The sequence below is a fragment of the Chelonoidis abingdonii genome, chromosome 9, assembly GCF_003597395.2.
Source record: "Chelonoidis abingdonii isolate Lonesome George chromosome 9, CheloAbing_2.0, whole genome shotgun sequence".
NCBI lineage: Eukaryota > Metazoa > Chordata > Testudines > Testudinidae > Chelonoidis > Chelonoidis abingdonii.
In genome coordinates, this window is record NC_133777.1 from 73,027,190 (window position 1) to 73,046,943 (window position 19,754).

Sequence of the window (19,754 nt, forward strand, 5' to 3'; positions counted from 1 at the left end):
ATGAAAAATGCTCTAAAGGAAGAATTATCATCATTATTATTATTTAAATGCTCAAGAACTCTGGGCTGTACATACTAAACTGCAATTTCAGAATTGCTCTTGAGCACTGAATTGTACACACTGGTTTTTATTTCAGGATTCCCAATCAATGTAAAAGTGCATCTCTGATTCACAATGAAAGTGTAGCTTGGCACCTGTACTTTTCAATCAAATATTATAACGGAGATTTATTAACTTAAGTAAATAAGATGTTAACTCTCCCAGGAAATATTGCATATATTAGGCTATGGCTAGCTAGACCCATCATGTCTGCTCTCTCTAATTTGCATAGCTAATTAGAAAACCATTAAAAGCTGCATTAGGAATAATAATGATAACTTAAAAACGAAAATGGTGCAGCAGAGGAGATTGTATCTGTAGATGGGAATCATCGTGTTGGAAAAACCTGTACAAGATTTCAAAACCTGGAATGCAGAAAATGTCCTTTCAATTCATTAACAAAACATCCTCTTTTAGCCCCACTTATCAGTTGCATGTAAATTCCCTAGACAAGAATGCAAATGCAGAAAACAAATCCCACAACACAAGACTGGAACCTCTCAACATCACAAGGCCTGATAGTCATAAGCTATTCATCACCACCACTACACAGAGGGTTTTTTTTTTTTTTAATTTAGCAAATTTTCCATCACAGTAGATTAAAAAAAAAAAAAATCTATGTTAATAGAATTTGTAAACTGTGCTGGCAGGTCAACAGACCACAACTGCTTAATATTCCTTCCAGCTAATGAACTCAAGTACTCAGTTCTAACCCTGCTGATGACCCAGTGTTGGGGGTGATACTAAACTAGGTATGACCCTGGCTCCCAGGTGTTAGCTAATTGAAACACAAACAAAAAACTCCTCACATCATCATACCTTAGCTCTTGGGAGCTTCTTAAGGAAGGCAGATTAATTAAGGTGATGGGAATTTTACAGTCACAGAACAATGTCATATGGTTGTAATATGTGCCAAAAAGTGGGAGGGTCTTAACATTAAAATTAGAAACAAACAGTTTCCTTTGTTTCTTTTTTGCTGTTGTTCAGGGGAGTATGGAAGATTCTGGGGAAAAGAAAGAGATCACAGATGAAGGTAAAAAACTTAGTGAGATGGGGTCATAACCCATGAGGAAGTCTTTGGGAGAATCCTAACTCATACTAGCATTTTGGGAAGTGAAGGCCAACACATCTACTCGTGACAATGATCACTGTACATCACTATATATCACCGACTATGTGCAAGATTGAAAGCTTTAGGAAATACTCCATAGGATTTCTCTTCCTTTTCCAGCTGCACGCAGTGTACCACAGCTTAAATTGTTAGACTGTTGTGTGGCTCAAGAAGATAAGGAATACAGTCTCAGATGTGACCTCTGGCTTACAGAGGTAATCTTCTTAATAATATCTGCAAGGGCAGGTTCACAAGCTGCATGGTGACTTGAAGTGTCAATGGGAGCTTAAAAGCTAAGATGAGCAAGCAATACCAGTTATGCCCCAGGAAGACAAGAGTTACACAGACGACAGGAAATAGCCTTAGACAGCATTAATCATTCACAGAACAGAATGTTGCAATATCTGCCTACTACACAGAGAGCTCTCTAGAGAAGGAGGAGGAGGATGACCAGGCTATGGGAATAAACACTGGAATAGAGCCTGACATTTTGCTGGTGTCTTAGGACTCATTGTGTAAATGACTCTTGGATGCCAGCAACTGCTGAGTATCTGAAGAAACAAGTCGTGCTTTGATAACAGGGTCTCTAACTGAGGAGCTCTTGTTTCTTTGGCACGTGATGCTCAACCCTGCATGTGCCAGTCAGAATAATATGGAAGATGGGTAAAACACAGTCATGAGAACACATATATATATACATAGTCAGGTGCGGTCCCAGGCATCTCACAGAGATTGACTGCTCAGAGGACCTCAAGCTTCTGGAGCCCCTGAACAGAAGTGGGGCTTAAAATGGATGAAATGTTAACAATCTTGTGCAGGCTACAAGAATTTCTGATGTTCACTGGAGGCACCATATAGCCATAGGTCTGCTCTGCCTACAGTTTCCTGACTATATTAAACAACTAATATTGGATTTCCAGCCACTGCTATCATTCACTTCACTGAGTATTTGTATAGTAACTCTTGCTATGAAGAATGGATGTTTCATACAGCAAACAGCTGCTGCAGCAAGTGGTTCAAGTGTAACTCCATCCAAAGGAGAAACAGGAACTTTAGAATAATAATAATCAGGAATGGGCAAAATCAAAGTGCTCACATGCATTCTGTTTTATTTAGGTTTTTTGCTGTTGCTCACACAAGTAGTTCATAAACTTTTTTCTTCTCTAGTTTAAATATATTGCTCTTCCCTCCACTCCACCGCAATTCAATTAAAACAATATTGACCTGGATAAAGGGACGCCTGTGCTAGTTACTAGGGACAATACTACCTCACTACCTCTAAGACAGACAGGCTATAAGAAGTCCTACAGTATATGCTGTGCTTGATAGCTAGGATTTCTCTCTCTTCTTTACTCTTTTTTTAAATTAATTCTGAATTTGTTTTTCAGTCTCTCCACTTTCCACTCGATTTTTCACTCTATTTTTTTTTAATCTTTGCTCCTTTTCCACAGTATTTCCTATAAGTTTAACAACACAGACCCTGATATGTAAGAACTGGTGTGCACATCACAGAATTTCTAGCCCGACCTGCCTGTATTTTGATAGTCTCTCTCTCCTGCACAAATTAGTCTTCAATTCCTAAACTAGAACTCGTCAACATTTGGAACTCGAATTGGGAGAGTGGTCTAGGATATACTTAATGAATTTAACCCCTTGCTGTTCATGTACAAACCTGACAAGAAGCAGGGCAGTGAGCAGATTCTGATTTTTATAACGTTTGTAATTCAGAATCATTTGCTGAATGGGTTTTGTGAACATTACGGGTCATTCATCAACTATTTGCTGTGACTACCACTCAGGATTTGCTATTAATAGCTCTCTATTTATGCTGTGTCTTTGGTCACCTAAGTTACATGATCTTGGCAGTGCTCCAGAGCTGGACGACTCCCAAACCCACAAACACTTTAAGATGGCCATTCAAACATCAAGACTTGTGTAAATGCATATTCGCACCATCGTTTCTCTGCAATATGGCAATATTCACAGCGTTTTCCATTCTGAAAACTTTTTTATGGACACAACGTGCTGGTACTAACATTTGTGAAAAGTGAGTAAAAAGGGCCACAGATGCCATCTGATTGAGGTCAGTACTCATTCGAATGAATGTTCAAAAACCACTTTCTTTTTAAAACTCATTTTTCCCATCTCTAATTGGGACCCTGGGACAAAAAGATGAATGAAAACCAGAAAAAGCTACTGAAAGCTTGATGGTATTGATGAAAGCTTCTGGTATTTATAAATACACAATGGATGGAGGCACAAATGTAGTAAAGAGGTGCCAGACATATAGGAAGGAGAGACACAGGGAAAAGGGAACCCTTCTGTTTAGATGTGGAGGGTTAGTAGAGCGGACACAAAAGTGCTTGTAAGGCAGAGGTCAACTAAGTCATTTCAGCTTTGAATAAGCTTCCAGACTAAATTGCTAAACCTTTTCAGTTTTACCCATCTCTAGATGGGATCCACTGCAGAATGGGAAAGACTCAGAACACTGATTTGATAAGAGCTTTCCATTCTGCAAATGAAACAATTTTCTCAGTACCTGCCCTGTTACCGTAACAAAGCCATCAAAGAATCATATACCCCACATACACACTTCTCCTGGCCCCCCATCTTGATGCTTCTTTCCCTCATTACACTCTTGCCATTTTGGATTACTATGTCATTTTGAGTCTCCATTTTTGTGGGTTATATTTTGGGAAACACACCCTGTAACTTGAGGGGAAATGTAAAACGTTTTGCCATTATTTACTTTAACTCCCACCGCCACCTCCACAAACACCATTATTGAGATCAGACTCACATAATGAGCAATGCTGAACTCTGTAACTTGTGTAACTCCCTGAATTGGATAATTGGAGACAAAGCTCTGCTCTGCCTGAAGGAAAGCCCTGTATAGGCAAGTCTCCCCTCCCCCATTTCACGAGTGAGATGGGAAAGGGCGAGGCTGGTGCGCTCCACGCCCTGCCACATTCATTACGGGTGACCTTCCAGTGCATTTATAGCACATGAGATCACTTAGTCCAGGCTGTGGTCTTTCCCATTATGCTGGAAAACGTTCGCCATCATCTGACCTGATTTAACCAAAGAGAAATTCAGTTTGTTAAATGCATTTCTCTAGAAGTTTGCATGCAAATCGCCCCGACTTCCAGTTGCTCAAGACAGGAAACACATGTCTGAGCAGCAGGTAAGCATGGAATGGTTACAGATGATAAATAATAACCTGTGCAGAATTCTAAGCTTCACCATATACACACACAGCTTGTGCCAAGGTTTCTGTGATGGTTGTTCACAGGAGCCTAGCGAACCTTCTCATTCTGGAGCATTTTTTCCTGAGACGCCCTTTCAGCCACCTGCTATGCTTATCCTTTCACCAGGCAGACTGGGAGATGGCAAGTAGCTTAACATTATGAATTGGAAGTATTTGAGGGTGGGTGGTTTCTGCTTCTCAAGATATACCAGGCTGTCCTGGTCCAGGAGGCAGTAGACCCAAGGCAAATTCTGAAACAAAGCAACTCTTAAAGGAGAGTCTCATCTTTTATCTTGGTTTTCACCCTCCTCCACCTCCTCATCAGACCAATGATGACACTTAGGACTTTTGAGCCCCTTAGCAGACTGGAAGCACTCAAACATCCAAGAACTAGAGCTATCATCGTCACTTTATTGCTCCTGCCTGGCAATGTAACCATGCCACTCTGCACTGTTCAATTGGCCTTAAGTATCCAGAGTGTTTTCTTCCCTTTAACATACTCTCACTGAAGTGACAGAATCACACTGGTTCTCCAACAAAGCATAGTGTACAGCGCCGATGAGGCCAATGGAAAGCTCAGTGCTTTGCAGGAGGTCTCTGTTTGTAGGAGAAAATGTAACATTTGTAACACTGGATTTCATAGCCTCTGTGCAACCCTTATTAGAGACCTTTTTCAACTCTTCCGACTGTGTTTGATCTATCCGTAGAAAGTTAAAATCAAATTACCCCCTTTAATGAACCCTGCTGGAAATCAATAAAACGTTGTGCAAAACCACAGCAAACATGTCCCTCTTGATCATTACTGTAGCTGTACACAAGGGGCCTGATCCTTCCTATCTCTTCATCTATTTCCAGTTACCTATCACCAGTCGTTATATAGGCAGAACTCCCACAAAATCAATGGGAGTTTTGCCTGGGGAGGGTCATTAGAATCAGGCCCCCAGAGCAGTGAGCTGGCGTTCTGAGACAGACCTACCTTTCCAAAGACGATGTCATCCATCCCTTCGCCAGGCAAGGGAAAGAGTTCAGACTCGCTTCCAGTTTCTCTTTTCAGGACACCCTGCGATGAGGCACAGTCTCCCCTCAGCCCATCCTCCAGGAAATTTTCACATTCTGGCGAAACAAACAACAAAACACCAGAATGAGTTACACCCTGGCCTTTTATTTTGCAGTCACATGCATCCACCTCTCATTTTTGCTGCACGAGGTACAAAAACAAAGTCAATAAAATCATTAGAGGGGGCATCACACCTGCAATTGGTTGTGGACAGCAGCACTGGTCATGTCAGCTAACTGCTACTGACTTATTTACACAGGCCACAAGTGTGCAAAGCACTTTACAAACAAGTGTTTGGGTCACACTCTGTGTGCACCTCCCAGAAAGTCAGAGCAGGTTTTTAACATTTTATTCAACAGTTCAGAACGCCTTCTTTAGCACTTCTCAGAGTATGTCTACACAGAATGTGGGAGGGTGATTTCCAGCACAGGTAGACATACAGGCGCTAGCTCTGCTTGAGCTAGTACACTAAAATTAGCTGTGTGGCCACAGCGTGACAGGTAGCAGCTTGGGCTAGCTGCACAAGTATAATCCCATCCGAACTCCTGGGTACATACTCATGTGGCTAGCCCAAGCTGCTGCTTGTGATGCTGTGGCCACAATGCTATTCTTAGCAAGCAGAGCTAGTGCATGTATGTTTATCCAAGCTGGGAATCACCCTCCCAGCTGCTGTGTAGATATATACCTCATGTGGCATAAGTGTGTCTGTGTAAAATTAGGGTGACCAGATAGCAACTATGAGAAAACGGGTCAGGGGGTGGGGGGTAATAGGTGCCTATATAAGAAAAAGTCCCCCAAAAAGGGACAGTCCCTTTAAAAATGGGACATCTGGTCATCCTACGTAAAATAGACATGCCATGTAAAACATATATTGGTACCTGTAGTATACACTGCCAGTACATATACAATATACATTTGGGGACCAATTCTGACTCCATTGAACTCAATAAGGGGCTTGCCATCGACTTAAATGAGAGCAGAATTAGGCCCACATTCAGTAGGTGTAAAACATACGTAAGTGAAATGTGTGCTCCTCTTTCTCAATGTAAAAGATGAAAGTCAATTCCATTTAATTCTTTAAAGCCATGGTTAGGATTTCTTTAGTGCTTAGCAGGAGAATTTGAGGATGATTCCCACATCTCCTACCAGGGGTGAAAGAGTTTACTTTGTTCTGGAGAAAGGTATGCTCTCTTAACAGATTAAGTTATTCAGAATTCATGTTTTTTTAAATTTTGTACCTGCACCTGGAACTTTGATCGTTAGAGACATTTTATAAATTAAAAATAAATCCATTTCAACCTAATGCATGTTTTCATAAATTGCTTCTACCTTTCATTATCGTGGTGCTGAGCACAGGATGAACACTCAAGTAAAGCTGGTCTGAAAGGGATTATCTCCCCTACATCATTTTTTAAAAAAACTAATAAACTTTAATTTTTGTTGATATTTCAGTGCAAAATGTCAACATTTCATAGAAAAAACCAAAACCTGAAAATCAAAATATCTTCAGCCTTTGGCAACCAAAAAATGTTTAGCTAAAAACCGAACAATTCAGTTTCTTTATTTTCATTTTTTTTCATTAAAAAAAGTTGAGAAAAGCAGGCACTTTCTATGAACATTTTCATTTTAGCAAAAAATGAATGTTCCATGAAAATATTTTTAACTAAATATCTTCATCTGGGCCTAATCTAGGCAGATAAACACATTTTGATGGGATCTGCTTGAATGAAACGTTTATTCACTTTTAAATTACATCTATTGTGCTCAACCCTCAGCTCCATCATATGTACACTCTGTGTAGCTGAGGTGGGTTTGGGATGGGGAAAGGAGCCATAAGCCACCTTTATCTCTATCTGAAACAGGCCTCCTCTCCCCCATGGCAGCTCTACTTCACCTGTAAGTCTCTTGGGGCACGGACCACCTATCGCTCCTGTGTTTGTACAGCCCCTAGCACAACAGGGTCCTGGACCATAAGTAGATGTCCTAGGTGCTACAGTAATACAAATATTACGCCAACTGTTGCCAGCCTCCACACAAAACTCAGCCCACGGGATAAGAACTGTCAGAGGAAACAACTTCCAAGCAGATTGCACTGCAAAGGTCTCCCACGAGCCCATGCTCACATGGTTCTAATTAAAAATTCAACTCTAGCTAAATAGTACATGTAAACTCAGTACTTCTCAGCTGAGCGAGAGAAGTTGACTCAGTGAGTATGTACAGGAGAAGAGACGCCAAAATGAAGGCTGGCTTCACTGTATAGTCTACTGAGAGATGACTATGTTGTGGTAGTGACATGCTTGGCCTTTGGTAATGGTGGGGAGAAAGCACTAAACAGCCAACCATCCACCCCTGGCACCAGCACTGAGCCATTACATCCAGGAACAGCATGATTCCGGGAAATGGAGACAGCTTGATAGTTGTGCAAAAGAAGAATAGTAGAAAGTTCAAAGAGAATGAAAAAATGCTCCTTTGAAAGCACTCAGATATAACGAATGCTTCCCTAGAAAAAGGACAGTTACCTGTTCCGTAACTGGCATTCTTCGAGATGTGTTGCTCATGTCTATTCCACAGTAGGTGTGTGCGCTCACCACATGCACCAGTGCCGGAAGTTCTTCCCTTAGCAGTATCCGTACTGGGGGAGCACCACGGCAACCCCTGGAGTGGCACCTGTATATCACACTATAAAGGCAGCCAGGAGCTCCTGAGGCTGCCTTCGGCCTTTGGGATCAGGAAGTACCAGGAGTAGAACTCTTTGCCCTGGAATTCTACGGGTACCCTTTCCACCGCCCCCAGGTGGAGTTGCCGGTTCATCTCCTGTCCCAGGAAGCGGACATGCACCAGGTCCCCAGGGACCATCATGGAGGGCGGGTGATTTGGCAGGGGTAAGGTGAACTGCAACATGTAGCCCATGGAAATGGTACTGATGATGCACTGATCTGATGACTACACCCTGTGGAAGCCAGACAATTGGTTGCAGAACACAAACTTTATTAAACAGGGGGTCTCCCTGGCAACAGGTCCGGTGCCCCCTGCAAATGGTCAAAACCACCTCTCTCCCTGCCTCTTGTCCTTGGAGGGCCCAGGCTGCTGGATAGAGCAAGACTGCTGCTGTGACCGGCATTTCTGGTCTCTGGGTCTTTTATGTGGGGGCTCATATCTGCTCCTTGCAGGTTGAGCTGCCAGAAGCGATTCGGCCTTTTCCTTAGCCGGAGGGACGTAGAAGCCCAAGGTCTGCAAGGTAGTGTAGGAATCCTTCATCCCATGCAGCCTGAAGTCCGTCTGGTCTGCAAAGAGCGCTTTCCCATCAAACGAGAGGTCCTGCATCAGACATTGGGCTTCTGTCGACAGTCCTGACAACAGGAGCCACAATACCGTGCGCTTGGAAATCATGGAAGCCATCAAACGCAAGGTGTTGTGGCTCCTGTTGTTTGTGTTGCTTTAGCTGCCGCTGCTCCCTGTTCCACCAGTGCCTTGAAGTCCTTCCTATCCCGTTCCGGGAGAAGGGGCTCGAACTTAGGCAGAGAGTCCCAAAGTTTAAAGTCATACCTGCTCAGTAAAGCCTGGTGCTTGGCTGCCCTAAGCTGGAAACTCGCAGAGGAATAAAAAGCTTTCTCCCAAAGGAGTCTAGCTGTCTGGCGTCCTTATTTTGGAGGTGGGCGCGGGCTGGCCCTGTTGCTGATTCCACCATGAGCAAGTTGGGTGCTGGGTGGGAATAGAGGTATTCGTGGTCTTTGGCTGGCACAAAGTATTTCCTCCCCGCTTTCTTGGAGATAGGGGCCAAGGAGGCAGGGGTTTGCCACAGGGAGTTGGAGATGTTGGTGATACTCTGGTGCAGGGGAAGGGCCACGCGGCCTGGTGCCGAGGGAGACAGGACGTTGAAGAGGGAATCGGACAGACCCTCCATCTCCTCAGTCTGCAGCTGGAGGCTGGATGCCACCCGCTTTAGCAGGTCTTAGTGTGCCTTGAAGTCCTCCTGTGGGACTGATGGCAGAGGCGGCGTTATGGTGTCGTCCGGTGCCGGAGGGAGGGCCTGCACGGAGCCAAGAACTTCGATCAGTGCTGGGGCATCAAGCTCCAGATCAGAGTCTGGGCGTGGGTCCGTCAACTCGTGACCCACAGACTTGTCCTGTAGGCAGCCGGACGAGGCGCCTGAGATGCTCTGGTGGCCAGATGAGCCCCTATCTGGGCTGGCATCGGTGGCCACAATGCCCACTGGCACCCCTGTCCCTGCCATAGGGCCCCTTGCCATTGACCCAGCTGAGAGCCTGATGGCACCTGAACAGTACGAACTGAGGATGGGTGGTTGGGTACCAAGGCCAAGGTCGCCGACGAAGGCTCGGTGCCCTGGGAGCAGTAGGAACGGTGCCTGTGACATCGTCTCCCTGGGGACCTGGACCTCAACATCGAGGAACGGTACTCGCCTGAAGTACTACTTTGGTACCCGTGACGGCAATGCAAGATCCGTTGCCCCAGTGCCAAGGCACCCCGGGGGGGGGGTCTCGAGCACGACGTCTAGCTGATTGGGAGCTGGAATGGGAACGACAGCATCTATCCCGTCGAGAGTGGCTGCGGTACCCAATCACATAGGGGAGTGTTCCCAGTGCCTATGTTCACTGGCAGGCAGCTTCAAAGGTCCCCGCGACTCCCGTCCCGACAGTGACCTGGGTGGTCTGGCCGGCATTGAGGATGGGCAGGAGCTGCAAGACAAGCGGTCACTGCGCACCAAGCAGTTTGGGGAGTGATTCTCAGAGTGGGAACTGCGACTAGCTGAAGAGATCTGGTGGGTACCCAATGGAGGCTTGCCATGAGACCTGGGGCCTGTGCCCGGCTGCATGCTTGGGACTGGCAGGCTCATAAAGTCCTTTGCAGCCTGCATCACCTCCGGCGTCGATGGCATCCATACCAGTGGGGATGCACGGCCCAACGATGCTGGGCTGCTCTGTTCCACACGAGTTGGAGGCCTTGAGCCCGGCGGGGCGGGGGGGGGACTGAGGGCTGCCCAATGTGGGACCAGCCTCCCCCTTTTCCTTGTCAGGGCCCTTTCCTTGCTTTTTGGAGGGAGAGCAGCGCTGACTGGCTCAAGAGGCCTCACTACGCACTGACGACACAGCAGCCAGCACCGAGTTTGATCGGGCCAGTGCCAACTCCATCAGGAGAACTCGAAGTCTAATGTCTCTCTCCTTCTTAGTCCTTGGCTTGAATGACCTGCAGATCTTACAATGGTCGCTGATGTGAGTCTCACCCAGGCAGCGGAGACACTCAGCGTGTGGATCAGTCCTAAGCACAGAATGGCAACCGGAGTCACATGACTTGAATCCTGGGGCACAGGGCATACCCAGAGCCCACTCTCACAACTGAAGAAACGATTCATGAATGGTACCACTAAGGTTGAGAAGAAAAAGGCTGCAGCAGAGCTGGAGCACAAAGTTCCGACTACCTTCACTGGCGGCAAGAAGGAGCTGAGGGTGGGGGGAGCCCGTGGTTCTCCTTACAGCGCGATATACAGGTGCCATTCCAGGGGTCTCTGCTGTGCTCCCCCAGTACAGACAGTGCTAAGGGAAAAACTTCCGGCACTGGTGAACGCGGCGAGCATGCATACCTACTGTAGTATACACGTGAGCAATCATCCGAAGAAGAACTGCTTTCCACTAGTGGAGATAAAGATGTTCCCTGTCGTACTGTAATTACGCTCAAGAAAGAAAATAAGACTGGAAACACTAATATTCTGGAGAAGAGTTTCCAAATCACAGAGAATAGGAAAAGTACTTCTTGTACTAGGTGTGGCTGTTCTCCATTCCTTCTCCCCTTTCAGTAACCCGGAAAATATGAACCTCTCTTCCACAATTGGGGGGGTGGCAGGAAAGCAAAAAAGAGAAGCTGTAACAGACTGTGAGCCAACATCCCGAACAATCCAGCTGGCAGTTTAACAGAGCATGTCCACATTCCAGACGGAAAAACAAACAGGCCCAGCAACGTTCTGATGGAAAATTCACAGGGAAGCTCCAGATTCGCTAATGGACGGATACCTCGCCCAGAAAATAAATCAGAACAGGCACTAAACGGGATTGCAGGGCCAAGAGAGGGGCATGAGAGGGTGGAAGAGGAAGAAGTTTCTTTCTTTCAAGAAACAGTGGGGGGAGGAGAAACATGACACATACCTCATCCCAGCTGTGCTGAGAACTTTCCAAATCCAAAGGCTGTTTGGAATAATTCTCTCCCCTTTTCAAGGGCACTTATTAATTGATTTTTTTAAACTGTACACACATTGCCCAATTTGGGACTCCACATTCTTACACCATGATCTGATAAGCCCTGGTGATGACACTGTGACAATGCCTTAACAGAACCAGACAGATGACTCTCATCACATATGTCTTGTATTTACTGTGCATATATGATTTATAGTTTAACTCTGCTCATACAGGTGTGTGTGTGTCTCTCTCCATGTCGATGCATACGAAAATAAAATGACACTGGCTACATTTCTATGTGCATCATTTGGAGACAAATACAAACCAAACTAAAAGCCCACGGGAAGGAAAACTCCAAGCAGTTCAATGCACGGAATTACCACAGCATCATCCCCTCAAAGTGGGCAAGGGGTAAAGGAGGGAGAAGGCATAGCTTTCTAACTGAATGCTTGCACTGAGATCCATAGGAAAAACCATAGCTCTCAATGTATTCAAGCAACCTATATGTTTTTTTAGAAGAATTAATATTAAATGAGAACCTTTGTATAGGTGGTTGTTTTTAATGATGCTATAAAATTTAAGTGAGCTCCAGCTCTACTATCAAATTTGATGGATTCAATTCCATACTATACTCTTGGGGGAATTCTGTGCCACTGCAAATGTGCAGAATTTACGTACCCCGCAGATTTCTTTGCTTCCCCGCAGAAAAATGACTTTAGGATGGGGAAACAAAGGGAAGCCACAAAAGCAGTCATGCCACCCTCCCCAGCAGCATGTTTCAGGTGCCCAGGGCAACTGGCAGAGAGGTAAACCACTGTGGTGTTGGGGCAGACTGGGGAAGACATGGCTGGTGGCTCCTACCCTGCACGGGGCTCAGCTGCTAGTCCCGTCTGGGCTGGAGAGGACAGGACTTTCTCTTTCCTTGCACAGCATCCGGGGCTGCATCAGATCCACCCCCAGATTTTTCCCCAGCTGTAGAAAGCTCTGCAAACTCCCTGCTCCCCTGCCCCACACTTCCTGCAACCATCGCTCCTCAGCTGCAGGAGGAGGGATCACTATACAGGGAGCTGCTCCTGTATCTGCCCAACACCTGTGCATCCAGACCTCCTCATATCCAGACCCTCACACCCAGTCTCACCCCCCACACACCCAGAACCACCCCCCGACAAGACTCACTCCCCCCCACATCTGGACCACCCTACCGAGCTCTATCCCCCCTACACCCCACTCCCCCAGCTGAGCCCCAGCCACCTTCATCTGGACCCCCCCTGCAGTGTCCCATTACCATTGCACCTAGAACACCCCAACAAGCCCCTGTGCAATCAGATCCCCCCACACCTGGATTCCCCACTGAGCTGCCCACATCCAGATTGACCCACACAGAACCCTCTCAACCCACACCTGTCACCCCCACTAAGCCCCTCCACACTTGGATCCTGCCTTGCTGAGCCTGCCTGCCCACATCTGATATAGAGGGACAGGGCCCAGGGGTGTTTCTCGGGCAGGCCTGTTCCTTGCGCTGTGTCAGGGTTGGGTGCAGCCTCACTGCTGAATCCACACACCGGGTGGGGTGTGTGTGTGTGTGCACAGTGATCTCCCATCTCTGTGCGGCCAGTAGCCTGTGCTCCCCAATGCCATGCTGGCGCTTCCACATTTATTTGACAAATAAGACTTGCAGAATTTTAAAATATTGTGCACGGAATTTTTAATTTTTGGTGCAGAATGCCCTCTGGAGCAATACTGAATTCTACTGGTTGTTAAGTTAATGTCTGCAGAACTCTACCAGTTTCATCTCTTTCACATTCTGTCAGACCTTTGCCTAAAGAGGACAGACACACTTGCATTCTTCCCTGTCCCTCCTCCCATCCCGCAGCATCGCAGCTCAGTCAGGAGCTGCGTTGCTACTGTGATCCTTGAAGTCTTTGTACCACACCACTTCAGAAAGGGACAGAAGCGGAGGAGCTGGAGTACATACACTGACTTCAGAGGTGGTAACACCAACACTCTTACAGTCAGAACAACGGTAGATTTGGTGTGTCCTGTTTTCATTATTTATAGAGTAATGGAGTGATATGTGTAAAAGCATTTTGCAAACACATGGAGCACACAGGCTCTGCCTTGAGGAACTGAAAATCAATTTCAGAAAGGGAAATACAATCCACAGGGAAACCACATATGCAGAAGATGGCAAGTTGAAAGGTCTCATGAAAGAAGTGCAATTGAAAGAGGAGGCTGAGTGCATTTTGGAAGTGCTAGGTTGTTCTAAGCATAGCGTGACATATGAAAGAAAATACAGCTGAGGGTGGTTAAAAGGAGACAAAAGAAACAGCTAAGAGACATGTAAGTGGAGGTGAAATTGAGATAGGCTTTGAAAATGCACACAAGGAGCTTAAACTGATTTAATAAGAGACAGGAAGGCAGTGAAAGGATTAGTGCTTGCTACTGCCCATCAGTCTCGGAGGACTCAGAAGTGGAATTATTGACTGTTTAGAATAGATGATAGTAATCTACCATATCAGTGAGATAATAAGTGTTAACTGTTTCCCCAGGGAAAGTCCACATTTTAAAAGAGTTTTACTTTATCTAATAGGGGCCAGAAGCAAAGCCTGGGTAGACTGCTGGTCACTTAACTACTCAACACCCCATCTTAACAGCACTTTGGCCAAAGTCAGATCTGAACTCCACATGTGGGGCCACTGTACGAGTCTTTTTTTGATGTGTGTCTTGCATAGAGAGCGAAACTGAAGGCTGTATCCTCAATGAAAAACTAGTTTAACTAATTTCACTTAAGAAACAGCTCAGATTTTTGAAGTAGATGATCAAGTCCCATATGAAGGACTGCATGAGCTTGGGCAGACACTAGACTGTTGTGAGAATTCATCAGGACAGTTACATTGCCACCTCACAAACCTGCAGACATATAGTTAGGGCTGCAGGTTTGTCACTTTGCTGAACAAATCACCGATACTTTGACTTCTCTGTTTGGCTGTGACTTCCATGCAGGAAGGCTCTAGGGGGTCATGACAGAAGAGTGGCAGGCCCAAACCTCAGTGGCTCTGTGAGCCAAATTGCAACACCCACAGCAAGGAGCTAGGCCCAATCCCACGGAACACAGGAGCCACCGCTGCCAGGAGTAAGTGCAGGATGGGCTCGCTCCCAACCCCAAGGCCCAGCCCTGGGACACAGGAGCCACCACTGCCCGCAGTGAGTTTGGAGTGGGCTTGCTCTCTAGCTCCCTCTCCACCTCCCCTCCTCACCTGGCCCAAAACAGGGAACAAAGCTGCGGTGGTTCATTTGTCAGGGCTTTTTTTTTTTTTTTTTTAAATAAAAATAATAATCATGGAGTAGTCACTAAATCTGTGACTTTTACTAGACTTATCATGATTACTCTGTGATTTTTGGTAAAAAGAAATGCCGTGACAAATCTTCCCACCTATGTATAATATTCATTAGCAATGGATACTTTACTCAACGTGTTGCCTGGTCAGCATGCCCAGAATCAACCAGACAGCTCGCTACTTCACTCCAGGATCTGATGTGAGGGGTGTCATGACACAACAGTGTATGTCTTGGTGCATTATTCAGCAGGAAGCAGAGGCAGAATGTTAATGCACTAACCAGAGTGTTGCTGTTAGCCAATAATGTACACTTAGGTGAGTTAACCCTCATCTTCCAACTCATCACTGAAAACAAGGTAATACCCCTACTTCTCCACGTCTCAACCCCTCAAGTGTAATTTCTTTAATGAAAACAAAGCAAGAAATGGCCACTGTAAGAAAAGCCCAGTTCAAAGCCACCATTAAGGGAGCAGATAAACAACTTCAACTTACGCTGTTTTAAACACATGTATTAGAAGACAGGAAATGTTCCCTCTTATCTGGGATATCAAGGGACCCTGAAACAGGCCAGGCTAGTTTTTCCATCCACGTGGAAGGAAGGGCAAATATTAAACAGCATAAATGACCATAAGCTTAGCACAGCTCAAGGGTGGGGGTGGGAAAGATGGCTCTGAACCACCTTTCTTCTCCCTGAATCCTGGGAATCAATGGAGGCTGCTGGGTGCTCCGTACTTTTGAAAGATCAGGCTATTGATTTAGGTGTCTCAATATGGATTTAGGAATCTAATTTGGGGCACTCATTTTCAAAGTCCTGGCTATAATCTATATACTCATGTGCGTCTAAATTTTATTTATGAATCAAATGAGCGAGCAAACTATTTTAACACAGAATTGCATCATGAGAAGATGGGCTATGTAACTGGATATCTCAGTACCAGTCATATAAGCACTGGAACAATGGGCTAATAATTACATGTGCCCTTTTCTCCCATTTGTGCATGAGGATGGGAAAGAGGAGAGAGAGAAAAGGAAGGAAAGAAGGATAATCCCATGGTAAAAGATTAATTGTAAGGAAAAAGACTGGTGTGTCAGCTCCTTGAACAAAGGGATTGGGTGCACAGCATTCTACTTACCTCTAGATTCGTGAGTTTGCGTCGGTTCCAGCAGTGAAGGATCTGAACATGGCTCTATTGAACACCAGCTTTCACGATTTATCTGAAAGGGCAGAAAGTAAGTAAATGTCAACAGTGAGGCCATTTTAGGGAGTGCACTGCTCCTGCTTTAAGTGCATAGTGCTCTTGCTGCATGGAGACCTGTCTGGACATTCCCACCAGTGGCACTGTGCTGACTTGAAGATTATAAGGCCATTTCCAGCACTGAGAAAGCAACATATTAAGGTCCATAGCTCCATTGCCATGGGTACTTTGGCCTACTTGAGGCTTGGGGGCAGAACAAGACCTGTCAGTCTCTGGCAGCAAGGGAATTCTCCACACTCAGTAGTGCCCACCATTTGAGACAGACCCCATCACCTGATTAATTTAGTTCTACTTCCCTGAATTACCGATTGTGTTAACTATACTGTGAGGAAAAAGCACAATGATTTATCTTGCCGTAGCGCATGGGACATTCCCTGTAGTGAGACACCACCACATCTCTGGGTGCCAATGTCCACCAGTTTCCTTTTGCCTTTGGATTTTCTTAGTCTAGCTCTGAGGAACTGTCTCAGAAGCTGACAGGGCCTCAGCTGCTGCAAACACTTCAGATGGGGAAATGGTGCCGAGGGGAACAATCTCCTCAAAAGTCAAACGCAGTCCTGGGATTTGGCAAGGAATCAGACACGACCGAGACAAACTGTTGGTCATTTTAAATAAAAGGTTGGCCTTTCTCTTTAGAAAGTTATGCAGCAGGGAGGGCTGAGGCAGCCGCCAGGAAGGCAGAGACAACTGCAAGGAACTTCTGGGGGCAGGGCATTACGTTGCTGCCAGTGACTGACACCAGAGGTTTGGTTCTGTACCGAAGCTACAAGCAGACAAATATCCATTGTAATGGATCCATAGCAGAGAGAAGAAAGAGAAGATGCAATATTTTATCACTCTTCAGCGCTCTCTGTCACTACACGTAGAGAACGTCAGAAAGGTGGGTTTGGAACCAAATTATGACATCTGCCACCTCTTGACTGGCCAGTGCCACAGCAGAGCCAGCTGGTAAAGTCACAGAAGTAAAAAAATCAGCATTAGGCACCCTGGAAAAGCATTAGGCATCCTGCTCTGATGTCCTGGCTAAATCTTACTATAATACAGATACATACAACAAACAGCCCTAATGTTATACAGCTTTCCAGTTGCCTCCTGGGCCAAACGAATCTCAAAACTGTCTCACAAAGCGATAGGATATGTGTTTGTTTTAAGTGGCTAAAGAAATGACCATCATCATTTTCCAAGATCAGTGTGACACAGTGTTGACAGTGCTAGCTTTGGACTCGGGAGACCCAGGCTCAATTCCCAGCTTCACTTCCCTTGAGACCTTGGGCAAGTCACTTGTCACTCGGTGCCTCAGTTCCCCATCTACAGAATGAGCATATCACCATAGCACGTCAAGAGGCACATTGTGAGGAGATACAATAAAGATGCTCAGATACTATGGTAATGAGGGACACAGAAGAATCCAAGATAGAGTGGGAACCAGAAGCCCTTTAAATATTTCAGATTTCACATGCATGCAACCAGTCTAAGTGACAGTTACAATGAAAAACACAAGACATTTAATATTAAACATACACACACACTAGCCGTGAGGCGATGTAGGTGAGGGGAAGGGATTGGCACTGTCCCATTCATAAGAATTGAATACCTGGGAAACACTGATGCGCAGTATATAATTAAATGGTTTAGTAAAGACTGTAAACATTATATAGACCTAGTAAATATGCACTGGAAAGAAACTGGGGTTTTCTGAGTTTCTGATTCGACTCTGCAGGAACAAATGTGGCAGCAAGGTTGATAGGATGTATCCAATACAGAGAAGTTGCATCTATCCATTCCTCAATTTACATGCATATATTTCACAATTGAGAGCATCACAATAGAGATTGCTAAATACCATGGCAATATTCTTCCAAGTCAAACCAGAATCTCTTTGGAACCGATACGTAGGCATTCACTGACAAATCTAGAGGAACTACCTGCAAACACATGGCAACATAAATTCAGGTTTGCACAAGCTTACATCTCTGAGGAAAATCCATTGCGGTCATTTATTTGTGGTGTGGGGCCAACCTTCTCTCCCTTCAATACCAGCTTGCACCGAATTTTCCTTTGCAAATACTGGGCCCGATTCTCCTCTTAACAATTTCACACCAGCGTATCTCCACAGAACCAAGGGAATTGCACCCAATTTACATCAATGTCAGGGAGAGGGAAATAATACCTAATGATGTCCTGTCCTACAAACAATGCTTGGAAAACAGCTAGGGTATTTGCAGCTGATCAAAAGACTTGAGATGATAGCATAACTTGCACTGAGTTGGATTAACATCATTATCTATTATTTTCTCTTTTTCTATCAGAGTTAGTTGAATAAAATCACTGCAATTTCATTACAGATTACAGATAATTATTTGTGATTTTTCCCCATTAGCCAGCCAGCTCCACCCTCTCTAGCCTGTGGCTTTTCCAAGGATTTAAACTGTTGTATTCTAAAACTAATAATAAAAGTAAGTAATGAAAGGGTGCTACTGAAAGGAGACCTTAACAAGCCTGTGTAACACACAGACCTTCTGGGCATGGTGGTGTGTCCCATCTAGTGGCATCGGGCTGGGTGGGTGGCAACGTGAAATGAGTCTGCTCTACAGCCTTAGCTAAGAGCCAGCTGGCTTTCATGCAGTAGAGCAGGGATGGGCAAACTTTTTGGGCCGAGGGCCAAATCTGGTGGGGAACTTGTATGTACAGCTAGGGCAGGGGGTTGGTGTGCACAAGGGAGTGCGGTGTGTGGGAGGGAGTGTGGTGTGAAGGAAGGGGCTCAGGGCAAGGGATTGGGGCAGAGGAGGGGTGTGGGCAGGGCCGTCCTTAGCCACAGGCAGAATAGGCAGCTGCCTAGGGCACCAAAAGGTCTGGGGGCACCTCTCTGCCGGGAGCCCAGACAGAGGGGAAGCAGTGGAGAATGTAAGAGCAGGGGTGCTGGGTCCTAGAGAGAGCCGAATGCAGCAAAGTCTGAGGGAGGGGAAAGGCTGCTGGGAAGTCTCTGGGAAGGGGTGGGGGAAGGAACTCACTTGCAGGGACTGAGTTTAAGGTGCTCAAGCACCAGGAATATTCAAAGCTGGGGGCTGTGCTCCACCAATATTTGGAGCTGGGTTTTTCCCCTGCCCCCGCCTCAGAGCTTCCCTGCCTGAAAGAAAACAGCCAGTGTCTCTCTCCTTTGTTTAACAGACGTTTTGGAGCGTCTATAAGGTGCCACAGGATTCTCTGCTGCTTTTACAGATCCAGACTAACACGGCTACCCCTCTGATACTCTCCTTTGTTTGTGCTGCTTTTGCCTAAGGCTATAGAAATCAGTGGCAGGCAGCCTCTTGGAGCACCGGGGTAGGGGAAGAGGGAGAGAGGAGGGGGAAGGAGGAGCACACATGCTTGGGAGCTCTCTCCCCCGGCACCCAGTGGCAGCAGCAGGGGTGGGGAGGCCAGACATGATGGCAACCCCCAGCCCCGGTACCCATCCT

General features: G+C 45.9%; 1 protein-coding gene across 7 annotated transcripts in view; it reads right to left on the reverse strand.

The window, feature by feature from the left end:
* The window catches only part of AKAP13 (A-kinase anchoring protein 13), a 344,553-nt gene that overhangs the window by 85,496 nt on the left and 239,303 nt on the right, over positions 1-19,754 (reverse strand). For all 7 annotated transcript variants that reach the window (XM_075069695.1, XM_075069692.1, XM_075069694.1 and 4 more), the window contains 2 exons: positions 16,177-16,258; positions 5,434-5,570 (listed from right to left, as the gene is read on the reverse strand). In XM_075069695.1, the coding sequence (XP_074925796.1) occupies positions 5,434-5,570; positions 16,177-16,258 (219 nt within the window). The remainder of the gene's footprint in view (positions 1-5,433; positions 5,571-16,176; positions 16,259-19,754) is intronic.